The sequence below is a fragment of the Muscardinus avellanarius genome (genome assembly GCF_963383645.1).
Source record: "Muscardinus avellanarius genome assembly, chromosome: 11".
Classification (NCBI taxonomy): Eukaryota; Metazoa; Chordata; class Mammalia; order Rodentia; family Gliridae; genus Muscardinus; species Muscardinus avellanarius.
Genome location: NC_137797.1, coordinates 50,250,243 through 50,268,717, shown reverse-complemented (window position 1 = coordinate 50,268,717; position 18,475 = coordinate 50,250,243). Strand labels below are relative to the sequence as shown.

The following is an 18,475-nucleotide window of genomic DNA, read 5'->3' as shown; positions in this document are numbered from 1 at the left end:
CCAGAAACACTTTATTTTACCTATTAAGTAATAGGATGTTGAGGAAAATATCCTAGATCCTTTGATGTTGAGTGGGCTAACCCATCTGGCATAATTCAATTCTTCTCCCGGCAACACTGTTACACTGTTCTTCATAACCCTCATAACACCAACTTGATCTATTGCTTGTCCTCCATGTACATCCAATATGCAATCACAATAAAAGTGTGAGAGTATGCACCTCTGTTACACATGTACACTGTGTTTAGTCTCTCTCTGTCCTATAACCTCTATCTACTGGGCTGTCCCTAGGAAGGACACTAGTTCCTCCACCCACTCAGAGGCAGCCTCCCATATTTTCCAATACAGTCCATAGTTTGCATCCTTTAACAGTCAATAGAAAGACAACTGTAGCTCCCTAAAAAAATCCTTCTGTTTAAAACGGCTTTTTAAATTTACTTATAGCCTAGGGGAAACATTTATTCAACAATTAGTAAGAAGGATAGTCCTGAAATTATAAAAGCATTAAGATGAAGATTTATATTTTAGTCAGAGTCCTAGGAAGTAATTCAGTTTGTAACCCTGGCCTAGTCAATTATCCTAGTTCTCCATTTATAAAAGGGAAGTGGGTCAGCTCTGCTTCTTTTGTCTCTAAAAGTCTATGCTTGCAGAAAATGTTTCAATTTACATATTTTGAAAGTTTGGATATGTCCTAGAGGTTTTTGCTTGTTTGGGAAAGGGCTGTTTGTTTTCTTGTTAAGATTGGAGCTAGGAGATAATTTTTCTTAATAAGCAAGCATGTCATCTGGGTCAAAATAGAAGTGACAAAGCAATCTTAGGAAACCAGCTCTAAGGCTGGTTTCCAGGACATTGCAATCAGTACAGGCAAACCCTCAAGCGCTTGAGAGAGTTGGACACTCACTGGCTGGGTATGAGGACTTAGAATAGACAGCTACCCTTAGAAATAATAGGCCACCCAGCTATGCTGGGGACCTGGTAGTGCAGTCGGCACCCGGGCAGGAACTTCTGTGAGACTGGCTAGGCAGGGTGACCCACTGCCAGGGCCTGCCCAGAAAACAGTGCACAGACTGTCTGACAGTCATTGTTCCCAACAAGTGGCTATTCTTATTGAAGAATGAAGTGGAAATCTGAGTTCAGATGTTTGATCCAGCAGATACACATCAGGGTTTGGAAAGCTGTTTCAGATGAACACAGTTTGGGTGTGTCTTAAGACCAGGAGAGGATTTCTACAGTAAAAGATATGGCTGGGCCTGAAAGACAAAGATTTGGAGATGGTCTGTGGATTAGAAAGGAGTGACTGGGACAAGAATGGCTGCCCATATTCTTTGTCCTGTACTTTGTATTGAGTTTATCCCAAGGAAGAAAAATGTGTCCCTCCAAGATCCTTTACCAGGAAGAGATGGCATCTCCCTGACATCTTTGTTTTCTGTGTTTACGCTCATGTTTTTCCTTCAAAAGCTGCTACTTCCATTTTTTTTTGCAGTAATAAAATTCAGCTTTTCACAGTCTTTTTTTTGGTTGTTATTATTGTGTTGTGGGGGTTTTTTGTTTGCTTGTTGGTGCTGGGGATTGAACCCAGGGGCATTTTGCCTCCAAGCCACACTTTCAGCCCTTTTCATTTTTTATTTTGAAACGGAGTCTAGCAGAGTTGCTGAGGCTGGCTTGCTTCTCTGTCACTGACTTCAGATAAGTGAAAATCAGGCCAATTTCACACGCTAGCTGGTGAACACTATCCCCACAGAGCCTGACTTTGGTTCAGGGTAAGAGGCAGACAGCACAAGAGTCAAAATACAACTAAAGACACTAACTGCTTTAGTTCATTCCCATCCCTGACTGTGGAGTCACACCCTCTCTAGGACAACAGCTCCCCTTTAATATGTTCAATGTGTATAATTTCTTAACAGACTAAACACCAAATTTGTTTATGAGAAACATTGGGGAGAAAGACAACACTAAACAGAAATGATAAAATGAGATGAAATGAAGGCATGCTGTGTGCACATCTGAATAAAGGCCAAAGCACCTCCGATGTGGTAACTGATAGTCTCTGTGCTTCGTTATGAGCCTCAAAATCAGACAGGTCCTGTGCACCTTCACCCATCCTATTTGGCCCCAAACACCAGAACCTTAGGCCATTAGGCAATGGGGTTGCACTTATCAGCATAAATAATAAATTAGACTCTGAGAAAGTAGAAAGTAATGGACTACTTGCCACACCCGCCCCACCCAGGTTTGTCAGGTCCAGAAGCACAGAATGGGGAAGCAGCTAAGAGCCTTGATGATTCTTTGTGTCCTCCAGGGGTACAAAGAAAATTGTAAAATAAAAACAGAGACAGGAGAAAGAAATGATAATAATAATTTCCAGAGAAGCCAAACACTTTAGAAAAGGAAATAGAACAGATGTTAATTTGCTTTTAATCTTTCTTTCCACCAGGCTGTGTCCACAGACAGGCATTTAGCTGCACCGTGGTGTAATAAATCCTAATGGAAAATCCATTGTCGTCGTTACCGACCTATATTATCTTCATAATTATGAAAGAGACATCAAAATTCCTCTTAAGGGAGGGAAACTTTCTGTATTTGGGCAAAGACTGAAAAGGCTGTGGCAATGGAAGATATGATCCTGAATGAGGACAAGAGTCTAAACAACCAAGAACAAGTAGGCCACTCTGCATAGATATGTCAGAATGGTAATTTGGGAAGAGGGAGACCCCTAAAAAGGAGACAGGGGAGTAGAATACAGAAGCAGGGGAGCCAGGAGATAGTGCCAGGGTGGCGTTATTTTGGACAAAATTGACAAATCAACCTGCCCACATATTCTCTCCTTCCCCCTGTCTTCCATATTTGTGAAACTATGGTATAGAACAGAAATAGCACATCTGGAATCCAAAGACTGGAATCAGAATCGAAACTCTGAAATAAACTTTCTCCAAACCTGTGGAAATATTAGTAAAAGCTTTGCCCTTGGCATAGAGAGATGTGTGGTGGTGGTGGGGGGTATCATGTTGATCTTACATAGATGGCAAAAACTGGACATGCATCCCTGGCTAACTGCTGAGTCATACCAGCATGACCAGCCCCCCCCGAGTTGTGTAAGGGTTGTCCTTGACCCAGTTACAACAGGTCTGCCGCCTTTAAAAACCCAGATTCACATTCTTCTCCAAGAGAATTTTTCATATACTATATATATATATATATATATATATATATATATATATATATATATATGTGTGTGTGTGTGTGTGTGTGTGTGTGTGTGTGTATTTTTTTTATGTGGTACTGGGATGGAACCAAAGGGTATTCTACCACTGAAACACACCCTCAGCCCTATTTTTTATTCTTTATTTTTGAAACAAGGTCTTATAGAGTTGCAAAGGGCCTCACTAAGTAGTAGCTGAGGCTGTCCATGAACTATAAATCTCCTGTCTCAGCCTCCCAAATGCTGGGATTACAAGCATGTGCCACCACACCTGGCTTCTACATTTTTTTTAGACCAACCACCTTGGGTTCAGCTAAATTATTGCCACTGTCCTGTACTATAAAGATTGCTCTTCCTGATGGGGAATAAAAGTGGTCTGTATCCTGAAGCTGTGCACCAGGCTGGCCTTAAGCAAATAGTGAGAGAGACAAATTTCCACCTTGGACCCTTCCTATCTCCACTGACATCGAAAGCTTCCCAGGTACGGTCTAGCACCTCTTCTACTCTCCAGGGAGGGCTGTTCTGTGCCTTATACAGTGTCAGGCACATAGTAATTTTTTTTTTTTTTTGGTAGTACTGGAGTTCCTGGAAACCCTTCTACCTTCAGGCTACACTCTCAAACCTACTTTTACACTTTTTTTAGTTGGAAACAGGGTCTCTTAAACCAACATGGCTGGCTTCGAACCTGCACGATCCTCCTGTCTCCGCCTCCCATGGATTACAAGTGTGCGCCACCATGCCCGGCATAATTTTAATTGATTAAATTAAAACTCCCATATTAGCACAATTACATGAAGTAATTTTAAAATGCTATGGAAATGTTTATTATTAATATTTTCATTACTTTCATGATCATAAGAAAACAAATTACTTTGGGAACAGAGGAGATTTTATTTATTTATATATTTACCTCTTGACCATCTTTGCTTACTCGTATCCATATGGCTATTCCCAGGATTAATATACCACATAGCTGTAGAAAAAAAAAAAAAACGAGTACAATTAGGAGAAAATAAAGCATTAATTTATAACATCCACCTATTTAGTTACAATAGTTATCACTAACTGTACTATTACATCGTGGCAGACACTAACTGAGGCATTTTTATGTACACATAATTGCTGAAGTGTTCCAGTGTAATTCATAAGTTTGACAAGAACAACTCTGCTTCTCATTTACAGTTCAGTCACTGTCTATAGACAAGAAGACATCTCCACTAGGCAGACGAAAAGTATTTTCCATGATTTAATTCCAATCACATGTTTTCACTAGATTGTAGAATACTAAAGATAAGTCACATTGGTTGAAAGATAAAGTGGCCTTAGTATACTTCCTGGGTTTATTTCTGAAAAACTATTTTATACCAAAATGGAATAACTGACTAACCACCAAATATTTATTGAAGATTCAAGAGAGAGGTTGAAGTTGGGACCAATAAGGAGCATTTGACAAAATATGTAGTTAAACAACAAGGATATTTATTAGCCAATATCTTTTGAACCCAAATAGTCTTCAAAAATAAGCTCTTTTAGGTAGTAAAGCTTACCCAGAGAAAAGGAAGAGTGGAGAACAGTACTTAAAGTCTTACATTTTTTTAAATGACTTTACCAGATTATTTAATTTGGACTAAAGCCAACACATAAAATGTGAAACACATTTTACTTTACTGTAAGGAAAATCCTTGTCTTTCAGAGTCAAAAAAAAAAAGATATATATTGTGACCTGAAAAAAAAAATCAAAGATGTATTATTAGATAGATTTGTTGAGAGAAGCCCTGGTAACATTACCAGACATGGCAGGCCTTAGAGAACTTTCTAGATATTTCTAACCTTCTTGCTCTAATAAAGAGATGTCTGAGTCCTCCAAAGCCCAATGACCTTGGAGTGTCATTGCTTTCATGCATGGGTGAGTCATATGCCTATAACTCCCAAGTAGCACTTTTAATGGTTTCTCATTAAGTTTACAATGGAAAAAAGGTCAAGAGCCTTGTTACCAAATAAGGAATGCAATAAGTACCAGAATGGTCATAGAATCTGTGCTCCCTAAAATTCCTCAGAAATCATCTAGGTCCAAACTTTTTTTTTTTTTTTTTTTTTTTTCAGATAAAGAAACTGGAATCCCAAGGATGGCAGTGACATGGAAAAAGTTCAGGGCTCCTCAACAACCCACCCCTACTTCATGCTTCAGCTCCTACAAAATAATTGCAATTATCCTAAGATGATTGAAAACCAGAGCTCTTTATCAACCACCAAATAATCTATGAAATATAATTGTCTTACACAAATATACAGACACACACACACACACACACACACACACACACACACACACACACACACATACACACACACACACCAAGATACAAACTGAAAAATTAGTTTGAAAGCCTCCTTTATATTTCCTCTCCCCACTTCCTTCTTGTAAATGGGAATAAATGCTCATTTTAGCAATTCATTGTTAATAAGTCTGTGAATAAGAATTTATGTCAAATGGCAATGAGACCCTCTGGGATTTTCAGTGATTTTATACCAATTGGACTTTTGTTTGTTATTTGATTTGCTTGCTGATGTTTTATTTTTCTCCTTCACATGAAGGGTTGAGTTGATTGATTACCTTAATAGTCACTCTAGCCTTTGGCTTTAACAAAAAATAATTGTAATTATCCTTGTAGCTATTGTGATTATCACTCTTATTTGATATTTATTAAGCTGCCAATGAGAATATTTTAAGAACTCTTAGCAAGAACATAATATTTTCTGAAACTCCTTGTGATTGTGTTGCTGTTTACTTTTTCACTATTTTACAGTAGATAAATCTTATTAAATCAACCATATTTGGTTCTCAAGTCTCCTCAGCCACCAAACAATACCTGTAACCTTAACATTGATTAGAAAGGAGTATCCATTTATCTCAGCAGTCAAAATTATTTTGCCCAACTACAATCTTCACAGTCAGATAAAACTATTCTAGGGGTTTTTTAATTGGTTAATGTCTCATTTCTATCTTTATCACTTTTTAAATTTCATTTTAAAAATGAAAAGAAACAAATGCTTAAAATACATCATTCTCACCTGAGTATGGTGGCTCATGCCTATAATAACAGTACTTAGAAGGCTGAGACAGGGGAATCACAGGTTTGAGGCCAGCTTCAGCACTTTGTCAAGACCCTCAACCACTTAGCCAGACCCCGTTTCAAAATAAAAAAATAAAATAGGCTTCTGGTTGTACCTCAGAGGTAAAACAACCTTGGGTGTAATCCCTTGTACCAAAAGAATAAAAAATAAAATAAATCGTTTGCATCTTATTAGAGAAACTCACATGTAAAGATAAGTGATTTGACTGACTTTAAAAGTAAACTTATCTTCTATCCAAAATGATCATTGTAGAATCATGAATAATGCTAAACTATTTCATCCCCACTCTTTGAAGATTGACCATCACAGTGGTTCTTTGAGTCCTTTCTCCAGCCTGGCTTTAAGGGTTTTCTCTCAATCTTTTATACTGCTTTCAAGACTAAAGGTATAAATTCACAAGTGTCTAGTTCTGTCCTACTTTCTAATGCTAAGGCTATGACAGTAAAGGAGTAAATATGCTGGTCCCTGGGGCCTGCTGTCAGGAGACACAGGCTGGGCTCGCCTCTCCTTGCTTCTGGATGGTCATGGACTTCACTCAGCTCTCCCAGGACATCCTGCTTCTTATGCAATGAGGATGCAGTTGGTCCAAACCAACATTCTGAAAACTTGGGCAGTAGTTATGTGTGTATATTGGTAGATGATGAATAGATTTGTATCCCCCCAGATTCTTATGGTAAATCCCTATATTTCAATATGACAGTACGTGAAGACAGGGCTCTCAGGATATAATTAAGGTCAAATGACATTATAAGGGGTGGAATCATAATTCGGAAGGACTTGTGGTCTTGTCAGAGAGATCTGTCTGTGTCTCCACTAACACACGTGAGGAAGGTCCTGTAAGAACACAGTGAGATGACCATGCGGAGGTTCCTCCCCCAGAAACACTCAGCTTTCAGTGCTGTAAGAAAATAAATATTCTTTAAACTACCCAATCCCTGTTTTTTGTTATGGAAGCCCAAACAAACTAAGGCAAGGCAGAAGCTGAAAACCATAAAATTTTAGGAAGAAAACTGAATGGCATCATTGAGGATACAGAGAAAGAGTAGAGAGCTGATTTGTCCTCTTTTCTGACAATGTGTCTTTCTACCATCTCTATTCTTTCCGAGTTCTGTCTTCTGTTTATTGTTTCTTTGTGTTGATCTTGGTGAAAAATTTTTAAAATTTTTTATTGATGCATTGTAGTCATACATCTTAATGGGATACAAGGCTTGTGTAGACATACATGCACATATCATCCAATTAGCCATTATCCAATCCCCACCCCATTCCCTCTCCATCCCTCCTTCCCGTGCTTGGTCTAGTGATTGACTTTGATATGTTTAAGTACATCATGTGCGTTAGAGAGTTTCCTTCTTCCCTCCTCCCATCCCTTCCGTTAGGTCGTCTTATTTGCTCCTCTATAGGATCTCCTTCTTCATCTAGAGTTCCTCCTGTTACTCATTTCTCCTTAGCTTTCGCATATTAGGAAAAGCATCTGGTTTCTTCTTTTTTAAATGTGGAACATATTGAAAATGGCATACATTCAAACTATGCTTGGTACCCTCCCCCCCTTCCCCTTCCCCACTCCCCAAAATTATTGTCCAGATTAACCACATTATATTTATATTTTTACACAAATTTGGATGTAGCTCCTTCATTAATCAATGAAGAGAGGATGAACCTTCTTCCTCTCCTACTCTTCCATTCTAGCTTTGGTGAGGTTTCTCCTCCATTGTCTGGAGTCCCTCTGGTATTCCTAATACTCCCTAACTTGGGCATATTAGAGAACACGTAAGTCCCTTCTCTTTCTGTGCTTGGCTGATCTCACTTAACATAATGTTCTCCAGGTCTTTCCATCTTCTCGCACATGACATGATTTTGTTCTTTTTTTATAGCTGAGTAGAATTCCATTGTGTGTATTTCCCATAATTTTGCAATCCATTCATCTGTTGATGGAGACCTAGATTCGTCACGATTTGTAGGTTGCTGCACAATTCGTAATAGCCAAAATATGGAGTTCTTTCTTTTGATGTGTGTGATATCAAAGTGTGTTAGGAGGGCACTGAATGTGGAAAGAAGTTCTGTAATGCTATGCTGAGAGGAAGAGTGTACTGTTTGCTATATCATTATCAGTCCAAAAGGAACTGGAACCAGTTGTCTAAGATAACTCTTTCTAGGCTGCTGCTTAGAGGATCTAGAAGAATAGAAAAATATCCAAGTACATTAACTACAAGATTTGTTTGTATGATAACTCTAGGATAATAGGAGTGACTCCATGACTACAGAAGGCAAGGATGCTGACATTCCAACCATGTCAGGAGAGTGCTGCTGCTGCTGCTGTTGTTGCTACTATATTTTTTGTTAATTTCCAAATTTCTTCTTTTATTAAGTGTTTATTTAGAAGTCTAATTCAAATGCACTGTGGTGGGAGAATTTAAGCTGTACATTGTTACTTGTGAGAATGTTTTGCACTTTACTCATCAATTTCTAAAGATCCAGAGATGCGGGGGGGGGAACAATATAGTCTCAAGAGGATATAAACTTTATTATAAGTTTACTAGATACACCTTATTCTTCACATCATTTAATAATTTTGTATCTCTGATTTTCTTTTTCTTCTTGAGCTATTGAAAACTTAGAAATGTATAAAACTGAATTAATGGTGTTGTGTTTAGGACTCTGTGTTTCTAACATATAACCCAGTAAATTCATATAATCCAGTATATTCATAAAATTCATGTAATCCAGTGCATTTGTTCTTGGCTTTCAGCTTGAAGTAACAGTTGATAAGTTGTTCCTTTTTTCTATAATATCTCTTCTCTTTCAAAACTATTTCCTAGATTTACACTCCACTTTATAATTTAAAAATATATATGACTATTTAGAAATGTGACTTCTTGGTTTATTTCCTGACCTTCATTACCATGATTTTCTCATGTTTAAACTACTTTTAGTTTGTATCTTAATCATTTGGAGTATATTTAAGTAAGTTTTATAATATATTCATTTACAGACATATTCTTTCTTATTTGCCGCAAAAGTCTGTGAATACTCAGCAGACTTGGTTCCATCATCTTCTGACATTTAGTGTTGCAATAGAGATAACTATGGTCAGTCTTGCTTTTGTTCATGCACTGCCTGTATCCTCTTTCCTTGTGTTTATTTGTATCCAGATTTATAAGACTTATAAAATTCTTAACTTTTAAATTAATAGTCTTCCTAATATTTATCTAGGCATATATGTCTTCCTTCATTTGGGCCAAACAGGTTCTTTCCATCTCCATACATGGTATATTTTTAGCTCTACATATTTTCTTAGAGTGATTAAATTATTGTTCTTTCACTTATTTCTGTCCTCTTCTTCAGCAAAACAGCTTGTTTAGGGTTTTCATTTTCTGTTATCTGTCATCTTCTTTCCACATCAATTTTTTTCAATTGAGTATATTAAACAAAAAATAGATAATTACCAGATACTTATTTGTACCCTAATAAAGGAACTGCAACAACTCTGCCCAACAGCCTCTATGAATCTCACATCATGGTTTTTCCATGACATTTTTCACCACAGAGTCTAATCATGAAAGAATTAGGTGTGGTAAACATTTTTGTTCCCTTTTCTCCCCTCTGGGAGAGATTCTTAGTTTGAATTCTGTATTACTCTCTCCTTTTCATGTGAGATCTACAGAGAATTTTAATTCTGCCATTGAGTTTATAGTTTATTTGAAGTTCTTATTTATCTTATCTGTTTCCCTTTTCAACTCATTTTATGGTTTTCTTATGACCTCCAACCATTTCTTTCAGAATGTGTGTCTGTCCTCTGGGTCTTCAGGGTAATATTATCTTTCATTGATAATGCCAATATTGTTTTCATTAGGCCTCATGTTAATTTTTTCTTTACTCATGATTAAATAAGGTGAGACCTATCCTGATTTATTATTCATTAAGAGAAGGATAGGTGCGTTGCCTTACTTCTAGTGATGTGGATTATGCTAATTCTCAGATGTACTGGAGGAAAAGCTGCTGTTTTTTTCTTTCTATGGGCGTGGCCCAATGCAACTCTGATTTACCAAGATAGTCTCCTTTCCTTCACATTATATCTGATTGCCCAATGTTCTAAACCAGTGAGGTAAATTAAATCTTCACATTAAGGGAGACCAGCCAAGCACAGAAAAAGAAGGGACATATGTTTTCTCTAAATGCCCAAACTAGGGAGTACTGGGGATACCAGAGGGACTCCAGATAATGGAGGCAAGCCTCAACAAAGCTAGAATGAAAGGATAGGAGAGGAAGAGGCTGAGGTTGATTAGTGGAGGAGCTACATTCCAATATGTGTAAAAGTATGAATGTAGAGTGGTTAACCTGGACACTCATTGTTGGAGGGAAGGGGAAGCAGGGGGAGAGGGCACCAAGCACTGTCTGAATGTATGCCATTTTCAATACGATCCACATAAATAAATATATATATAATATATATAAATATATATATATAAATATATATTTATATATATCTTCAATTTTTAGCAGACTCTGTCATGTTTTGCCCTTAATCTTCAGCCCCAAATGAGTAATGTGTATTGTGTCAATGAGTATTGAACATATAGTACACACTGCATTCATGTGCATTTTCTAATAACTAAACCAAGTATCCAGTTCAACTATTGCAAATTCTAATTTTAAATCACTCTAAATTTAGGGCAAAGAAATCAACCAGCCTTCTTTCTGAAACAAACAGGGTCTGGGTAGACACTAAATCAGTAAAATCCATGTAAGTTCAAAATAGGTAATGAAGAATGTTCAGTATTTTATCTGATTGCTAATGTTTCATAAATCATCAAATGATGCAAATTCAGAAGTGTTATGATTATTTTGTTTCAAAAATACGACTTCTATTTTATTTTTATTTATTTTTTTAACAATTTTTTTATTGAACATAAATGGTATACATTTAAACTATATTTGGTGCCCTCTCCCCCTGCCCCCATTTTCCCTTCCCCCCTCCCACCAATGGTTGTCCAGGTTAACCATGTCATATTCATAATTTTACACATATTCAGATGTAGACCCTCATTAATCAAGACCAGCCTTCCTCCTCTCCTATCTTTCCATTCAAACTTTGCTGATCTTTCCCCTCCATTATCTGGAGTCCCACTGGTATCCTCTGTGTTTCCTAGTTTGGGCAACTTCCATTTTAGTAACAACTATAGCTCCTGTAACTATATTTAAAGAACCTGGGACAAGAGTCCATAATAGCTCATAGATCACAGGTCTCTAATATTAAAAAGCCATAACTCAAAATAATAATTACAGAAAAAAATGTGTTCTATCTTCCTACCTTAACAAACATGCATGCTAATGGCCTAGAGAATAAGGAATGATTTAGAATTCTCAGATTCCTTGGGTTTGCTTACCAGAAGCATATGACAACCCTAGTCCCGATCCCACACTCTGGCTTCAGTTTTGAGGTCTAAGGGGCCTATTAGAAATAGGTGTGGTTACTTCAGCCTACTGACCCAAGCTCAGTTTGTAACCTACTCCCATCCCTATCAAATAGCTCCCAGAGATTGCTCCTGTAAAAGAGTCTGTGCAGTAGCTAGTAGCATGTCTGAGGCCCATTGAGCAGGGAAATTTGAGGTCTCAAGATAAAAAAATGGGGGCTAGCCCCAGGGTGGGCCTATTCCCTGTACTCCTAAAAATTCCTTTCCCTATGGAGGAAAAAGAGGGCCAAAGTAGAGATAAAATTATATTTAATTTCTTTAAATTCCATTCCATATAAAATACTATTACACCAGATTCTGCTACTTTTAAATTAAAAAGCAGCATGATGACTGGAATCAGAAAAAAATAAACATTAATTAGACTATTGTTATCCAATATGCCAGTAATTGGTTGTAGGCATTCATAAAATGTCTTAGTTAATCTCTATGACTAATTATTTCAGGTAAAAATAATCATCCTCATTTTACAAATACAGAGAGTAGGGCACAGGAAAGTCAATGAACTTATTCTAGGTCACAAAACAGAAAGGGGTAGATTTGAGATTCAAATCTCATTCAGTATGAATTCACTATTTTTCCATTCCTTTAATTTAGGATAAGAGAATTCCTGTCTTATCATAATTCTTATTATTTTATTTCCTTCTCTGCTTCAAAATATACCACTAAAAATTATTCATATGGCGTAGTTTCACCTTTCTGTCCCTTAAAAATGCCTATACCGTGTTGACTGCAATGTCTTCCATTTTGTATTTTTATTGGTACAGTCTAGTCTCATAATGTAGGTCTTAGTGATATTTATTTAGTGTTACTCTGAATTCTTCCTGTGCATTCATTTATTTAATCATCAGAACAACCCCGTGAGGTAGACACTACTGCTGTCATTATTCTCATTGGTGACCAACAATAAAGCACAGAGAAGTTAAACGTTTCCCTTGAGGAAGCACAGCTAGTGATGAGGAAGCTAAAGCTCAGCTCCAGCTCTCAAAAACTGGACCCCAGCATCCCTTGTCATCATCATAACTAAGCCCATGTTAACCCCATACTGGAAGGTACCCATTCTATTTACAAAGTGCATACATATCAGCCACTGATCGGTCTTTATCTTGGGGCATCTCATCAACTGACAGAATAAAATATAATTGCGTCTGATTACTTTTTTTTTTGGTGGTGGTGGTACTGGGGTTCCTGGAAGCCCTTCTACCTCCGGGCTACACTCCCAGACCTATTTTTACATTTTTATTTGGAAACAGGGTCTCCTAAGCCAGCGCACGCGGCTGGCTTCGAACCTGCGCGATCCTCCTGTCTCTGCCTCCCAAGTGTGGGGATTCCAAGCGTGCGCCACCACGCCCGGCATCTGATTACTTTTAATGTATCCTTATCTCAATGTTATGTCTGCTTTTCTTCCAATTTTTTAGTTATTTTCAGTACATCCAATCTAGAGGCCTGGACACTGCACAGAATACAATACTGAACATTGAAATTTTTGTTCCTGGGTTCACTCCATGTTCTGATTACCGTCTGTTCTCTCCAAACACCTCATACACTGATTTCCTGCCAGTGGCTGGTACATCTGTCCTTATAGGCTTGATTCCTTCTCATCTTGCCTCACTGAGACTGGTCATGTTATCTTACTGTTTTTCCCCCTCCTCAAGAGCTGGCCTCTCCATAGTTTTGCATCTCTGGCCATGGCTACACTGCAGCTACTGGATGAAGGCCCCTAATAAACTCTTAACACTTATCTGAGAGAAGTACAAGAAAATGTGAACATTTCATCTGTTTTTTAATACAAAGTTCAGGTAAATAGAGTGTGTGCCTATGATTTATCTGCTATCTATAACACTGCAATTTCTCTAATTTGCAGCAAGCTCTAAAGTGAGTGATCACGAATGATTTTCACATTCACGGAGTTCTCTCCAACTAGGAATTCTAATGAATGAAAATCTCTGATATCTATTATATATTTGTGTGGCATATCTCAAGTTCTTTCTCAAAAGAAACTGGTATGTTTAGATTAAATGATCATAAGCATATCTCGGAGATATTTCCACATCTGTTCCTACTTTGCAAAAGTTTAGTTTTGCAAGTTACCCCAGAAAGAATGAAGAATGCATGTGAAAACATAAGGCTGTGGGCATCTATGAGAAAACCACATCAGTGGGACTGTTAAAATTTTTTCTTAAGTAAACATTAAGAATGTGACAAATTGCTAATTTCCTTTAAAGGACCGTAAAATTCCAACTGTGAGCTCTGGGTTGAGGGTAGATGGGAGAGAAGAAATCAAATGATTCCCCAGCCCTGGAGACTCCTCTGGCTGTCTAGATTTGGATTTAAAATATTGGTGTCAAGAGTCAGCTAAGAACTTTTACAACCATATTATCACCAAAAGATTATATTTTAATATTTTTTACAGAGAGATTGCAGATCCCACTACACACATTGATTGGAAGAAACCCTGAAGGAAGTTAGGACTATCTAACTGAAATCTATAGCATCTGAAAGGCTTTGTGTTGTCAGAGAAAAAAAAACAGATAAAACTATAAAGTCATCAGAGCTCCGCAGGGAAGCAGAGACAGTGTCTGGGTACAGCATGGTACAGATCTACAACTGAACTTGAACCTTAATCTTAAATAGATAACCCTGAAACTATGACATGCCCCTTTTCTAGGCTTTATAATTTTTCAAAAATCAGATCTATTCCAAACTTCAGATTGCCTATTTAATGAAGAAAGAACTCACAATAGTAGCCACCAGTATTTTGAATGCTGTGCTATTTTTATGCAACAAGGATATTTTTTTTTACTGTTTTGTAAGTTGAAGATAGTTAGTGGCTTGGATACTTGGGGAACATCTTACTAGAATATGAGTCAGAAATTTATTAGAATATTAATATTTTGGTGTGTTTAAATAGACCATACATGGTGCATGCTTGTAATCCCAGTGCTTAGGAGGCTGAGACTAAAAGATCGCACAGGTTCGAAGCCAGCCTCAGCTACTCAGTGAGGCTCTCAGCAACTTAAGTGAGACCCTGTTTTCAAATAAATTATAAAATAAGTCTGGGAGTTTAACCCGGAGGTAGAAAAGCCCCTGGGTTCTATCCTCAGTACCACACAAACAAAAAAGTAAATAAATAGACCATATATTTTTGTCATTGAAAGAAAACATTGGCCGGAGTTTTATAAAGGAAAGGATTAGGACTTCCAGGAAAAATAGATGATTCTAGGTCTAGACTGAAAATAGGCCAGTGATTCTAGAACATATTGCTATGTCACATAATGAAGAAGTCATCAAAGTTAGTAGGATCACGTCAAAAGGACTCAGAGCCAACTTAAAGAAGCTCCTTATTTACTTATTTAATTTATCCATAAATTAACTCCGGGTTCTGAAAATGATTCTTTTCTCGTGCTTTTATCATCCCCCGACCTGCTAGTCACCTGTTTCAAACCCAAAAGTAAGAGAGGGAATCAGGGACCAGCCAGGCTCGAAAAAAGCCATCTTATGGATAAATTAAAATTAATAGAACATTTGTTAGGACAATTCACTATTGAATGGAAAGTCATTCTATACCATAGGATTATATTAGTTAAGTTTAAGTCCTTTATTATTTTAATGGGATAGAAATCTATCAACATAGAGATACCGGATAACTGTTTACAAAAGGCAGTCTGGCTCAAAAACAACACCAGAGTTTTATCCTTCTTATACTGAAAATGCTATTTTTCAATGCAGAATACAAGATGATTTTTTTTTCTTTGAAGCTTTTTGGGTCATTTCGGTTGACTTACTTTTGAGCCATCTTTAACTGTACCATACCTACTAACAACAGGATCAGTTTCCCAAACTGCCTTTTTCACACCTTGCTTTTTCATTTTCCAATATTAAATGCAGCTTTCAATGTATTCGCTGTATTAATGGACAGACAATTTTCAAGATAACTATAACTTGCTAAATACAAATCCTGTTGATTACAAGGTAGGTTGAGGACACATAAAATATTGACTTCGAAATGCCAACACATAATCACTGGCTTAGGTTAAGCTCATGATTAAATGATTTTTGCCATTTCACCCTCAAATTTTTCATGACCCATTTTTTAAACTCGGGGTTCTGAAAATTATTCTTTTCTCATGCCTTTATCATCCCCCGACCTGCTAGTCACCTGTTTCAAACCTAAAAGTAAGAGAGGGAATCAGGGACCAGCCAGGCTCTAAAAGAATCAGACCATGTTTTTCCCAGAGTCCTTAAACAAAAGAGCCCTAACTGATACACAACTAAGAATACTTGTCTTTAAATTAAGGGAGTTTTCCCCTTTGTGATTGTTTTTGCAAAAATTTCAAAACATTTATGAAATGTTTACCCTCGCGGACGTTGAAGTACACATCTTTGCCATTGGCTTATGTTCAGTTACTGAAATAACCAATGAAAAAAACAAACAATCCAAAGAAATTAATTGGAAAATACATTCTCCTCCTCATCTTATCTCTCTCCTAGAAAGCCTGTTCTTGTTTCTGATATTTATATCAAAATCCCTTTGCTTGCATAGAATTGATAATTAAAAGAAAAACACTTACCCAGAACAAGAAGTTGAAGATGAACATAGAATATTTTATACAGCTACTCACACCTGCCATTTCAGAAAAGGAGCAGGAACCCAGTCACCGTGATTTTAACTCTTCGTTATAGGATTGTCCTGCAATATGCTCTGAGTGCTCTGCCTGCAGAGATTCCTGTGCCCACAGCTTCCGTGCAAGAAATAAAAAGCTAAGAAGTAGGCAGGGACGGAAAGGGGGGGGGGGGAGGCAGAGTATTAAAGTGGATAAAAAATTAACCCACACATTTAAATGTCACAGTGGCTATCTCCAGGAGAGTATGTTCTTTTGCTTGTCATGGCTGCTGGGGCACTGCGCCAGGATATTTATGATCCTTTCTCAAAAGCTGCCTCCTCTAAAGTAAACAGATATCAAGTTAAGGGAGTGGCGCTGGATCGGAGGGGAGAGTGGCACAGCGAGATAGTAGGTGGTTTGACTTCAGAAACCACAGCCTGCGTTTCCTGCCCTCTGTTTTGACCATAGGGAAATAGGTTGCTTTGCTCAGGTAAAGGGACATTGTGTTTCAACTCATTTTTGCATAGCATTTAATCAAGAATACGAAATCTCTTTCAACTGTAATAAAGTGCGCTGAGAGATCTGCAAAGTCTCCGGAGCAACCCTTTATCATAAACCTTGGGATTGTGAAACCAACCCTGTATTTCCTTTCTAAATCGACTACTTTTTTTTTTTTTTTTTTCAAGAAAATTGCGAGGAACAGCCTCACTTACGCCACAGTTGTGGGAAGTGGGAGGGAGAGGCTGCCTTGCCTATCATGGTAAGACTGTTCCACTTTTATCTTTATTTCTTTATGATGTGAAAAGAAAGAAAAGTTCCCAGGAGTCCCTGTCTGACTGCCCCTACTGTGTCCATTTTATGTGGAGCCAGTTTTGAGAGCGTGGTTTGTTGTTGTTGTTTTAAGATGGACACTCTGTTTTTTTTTTCTTCTGATAAATTATGTGTAGCAACAACAGCTCCATCCCTCCAACTCAGTTTTGAGATTCTTGGTTCTCTGAGACAAAAATAAATAAATAAAATAAAAGTGGGGAGGTGGCCATGCATCTGTGATGTCAGGTTATAGAATTTGTTCTTAGTGCTAATAGAGGGCAGCTGTCCCCAGGTAAAGGCAATTCTCTGACCTAAAGAATTTTGTGTGAGGTATGGAGCCAAGCATGGCTGGTGCACACCTGTAATCCCAGTACTTGGGAGGCTGAGATAGGAGGATCACAGGTTCAGTATAACCTCAGCAACATAGTGAGACTCTTGGCAACCTAATGAGACCCTATTTCAAAACAAAACATTAAAATAATAGGAGGGGCTCAGAAGTATAATGCCTCTGGGTTCAATTCCAATACCACAAAAGAAGAAAGAAAGAAAGAAAGAAAGAAAGAAAGAAAGAAAGAAAGAAAGAAAGAAAGAAAGAAAGAAAGAAAGAGGAAGGAAGGATAAAAGAAAGAAAGAAAGAAAGAAAGAAAGAAAGAAAGAAAGAAAGAAAGAAAGAAAGAAAGAAAGAAAAGAAGAGAACTACTTTAAGGAACAACCCAGGAAGTGCTAGCTTCTATATCTGGTCTCTCAAAGGGATTTCCTCTCCTTATAAATAACAGAATCTTAAACTTTAAAAAGTTTTTGGGAAAACAATTCTTTAAAGTCTTTACTAAATTCTATGCAATAAGCAAAACTGGACTTGTTTCGAAAGAAGGATATTTTTCGAATTTCTGCTCATGTACAGTCCTACTCTTTAGTTATAAACAATATATCTTAATGCATTAGTGGAAAAAATATTTAGTGCTAAAGACCACATCTAGAAATAGTTCCCAAAACAATGACTTAACATTTAAATCACCACTAACATTGTCAGTTTCCTGCACTGTCTCCTAGAAAGTAGAAATAATCTCACCAACTCCTACTGAGATGCTAAGGTGTATGGAGTAATCCATGGCTAAAAGAAGAAAGATTTAGACTGAATAAAAAAAACAAATGGGTTCATAATCCCCAAATGATTATGTATCTTACAGAGGTAAAAATTAAAAGAAATATATGTATTTATTTGTTATTTTGTTGACAGAAATGTATTGCCTATCTAC

At 37.3% G+C, this 18,475-nt stretch overlaps 1 protein-coding gene across 1 annotated transcript in view; it reads right to left on the bottom strand.

Annotated features, from left to right (window-relative positions):
* TSPAN8 (tetraspanin 8) overlaps positions 1 to 16,436 on the bottom strand; it is a gene marked incomplete at both ends in the record, with an annotated part of 36,292 nt that extends 19,856 nt beyond the window's left edge. The window contains 2 exons of the mRNA XM_080706363.1: positions 4,110 to 4,172; positions 16,377 to 16,436. Of these exons, the coding sequence (XP_080562489.1) occupies positions 4,110 to 4,172; positions 16,377 to 16,436 (123 nt within the window). The remainder of the gene's footprint in view (positions 1 to 4,109; positions 4,173 to 16,376) is intronic.
* Between the last annotated feature and the right edge of the window lie 2,039 nt (positions 16,437 to 18,475).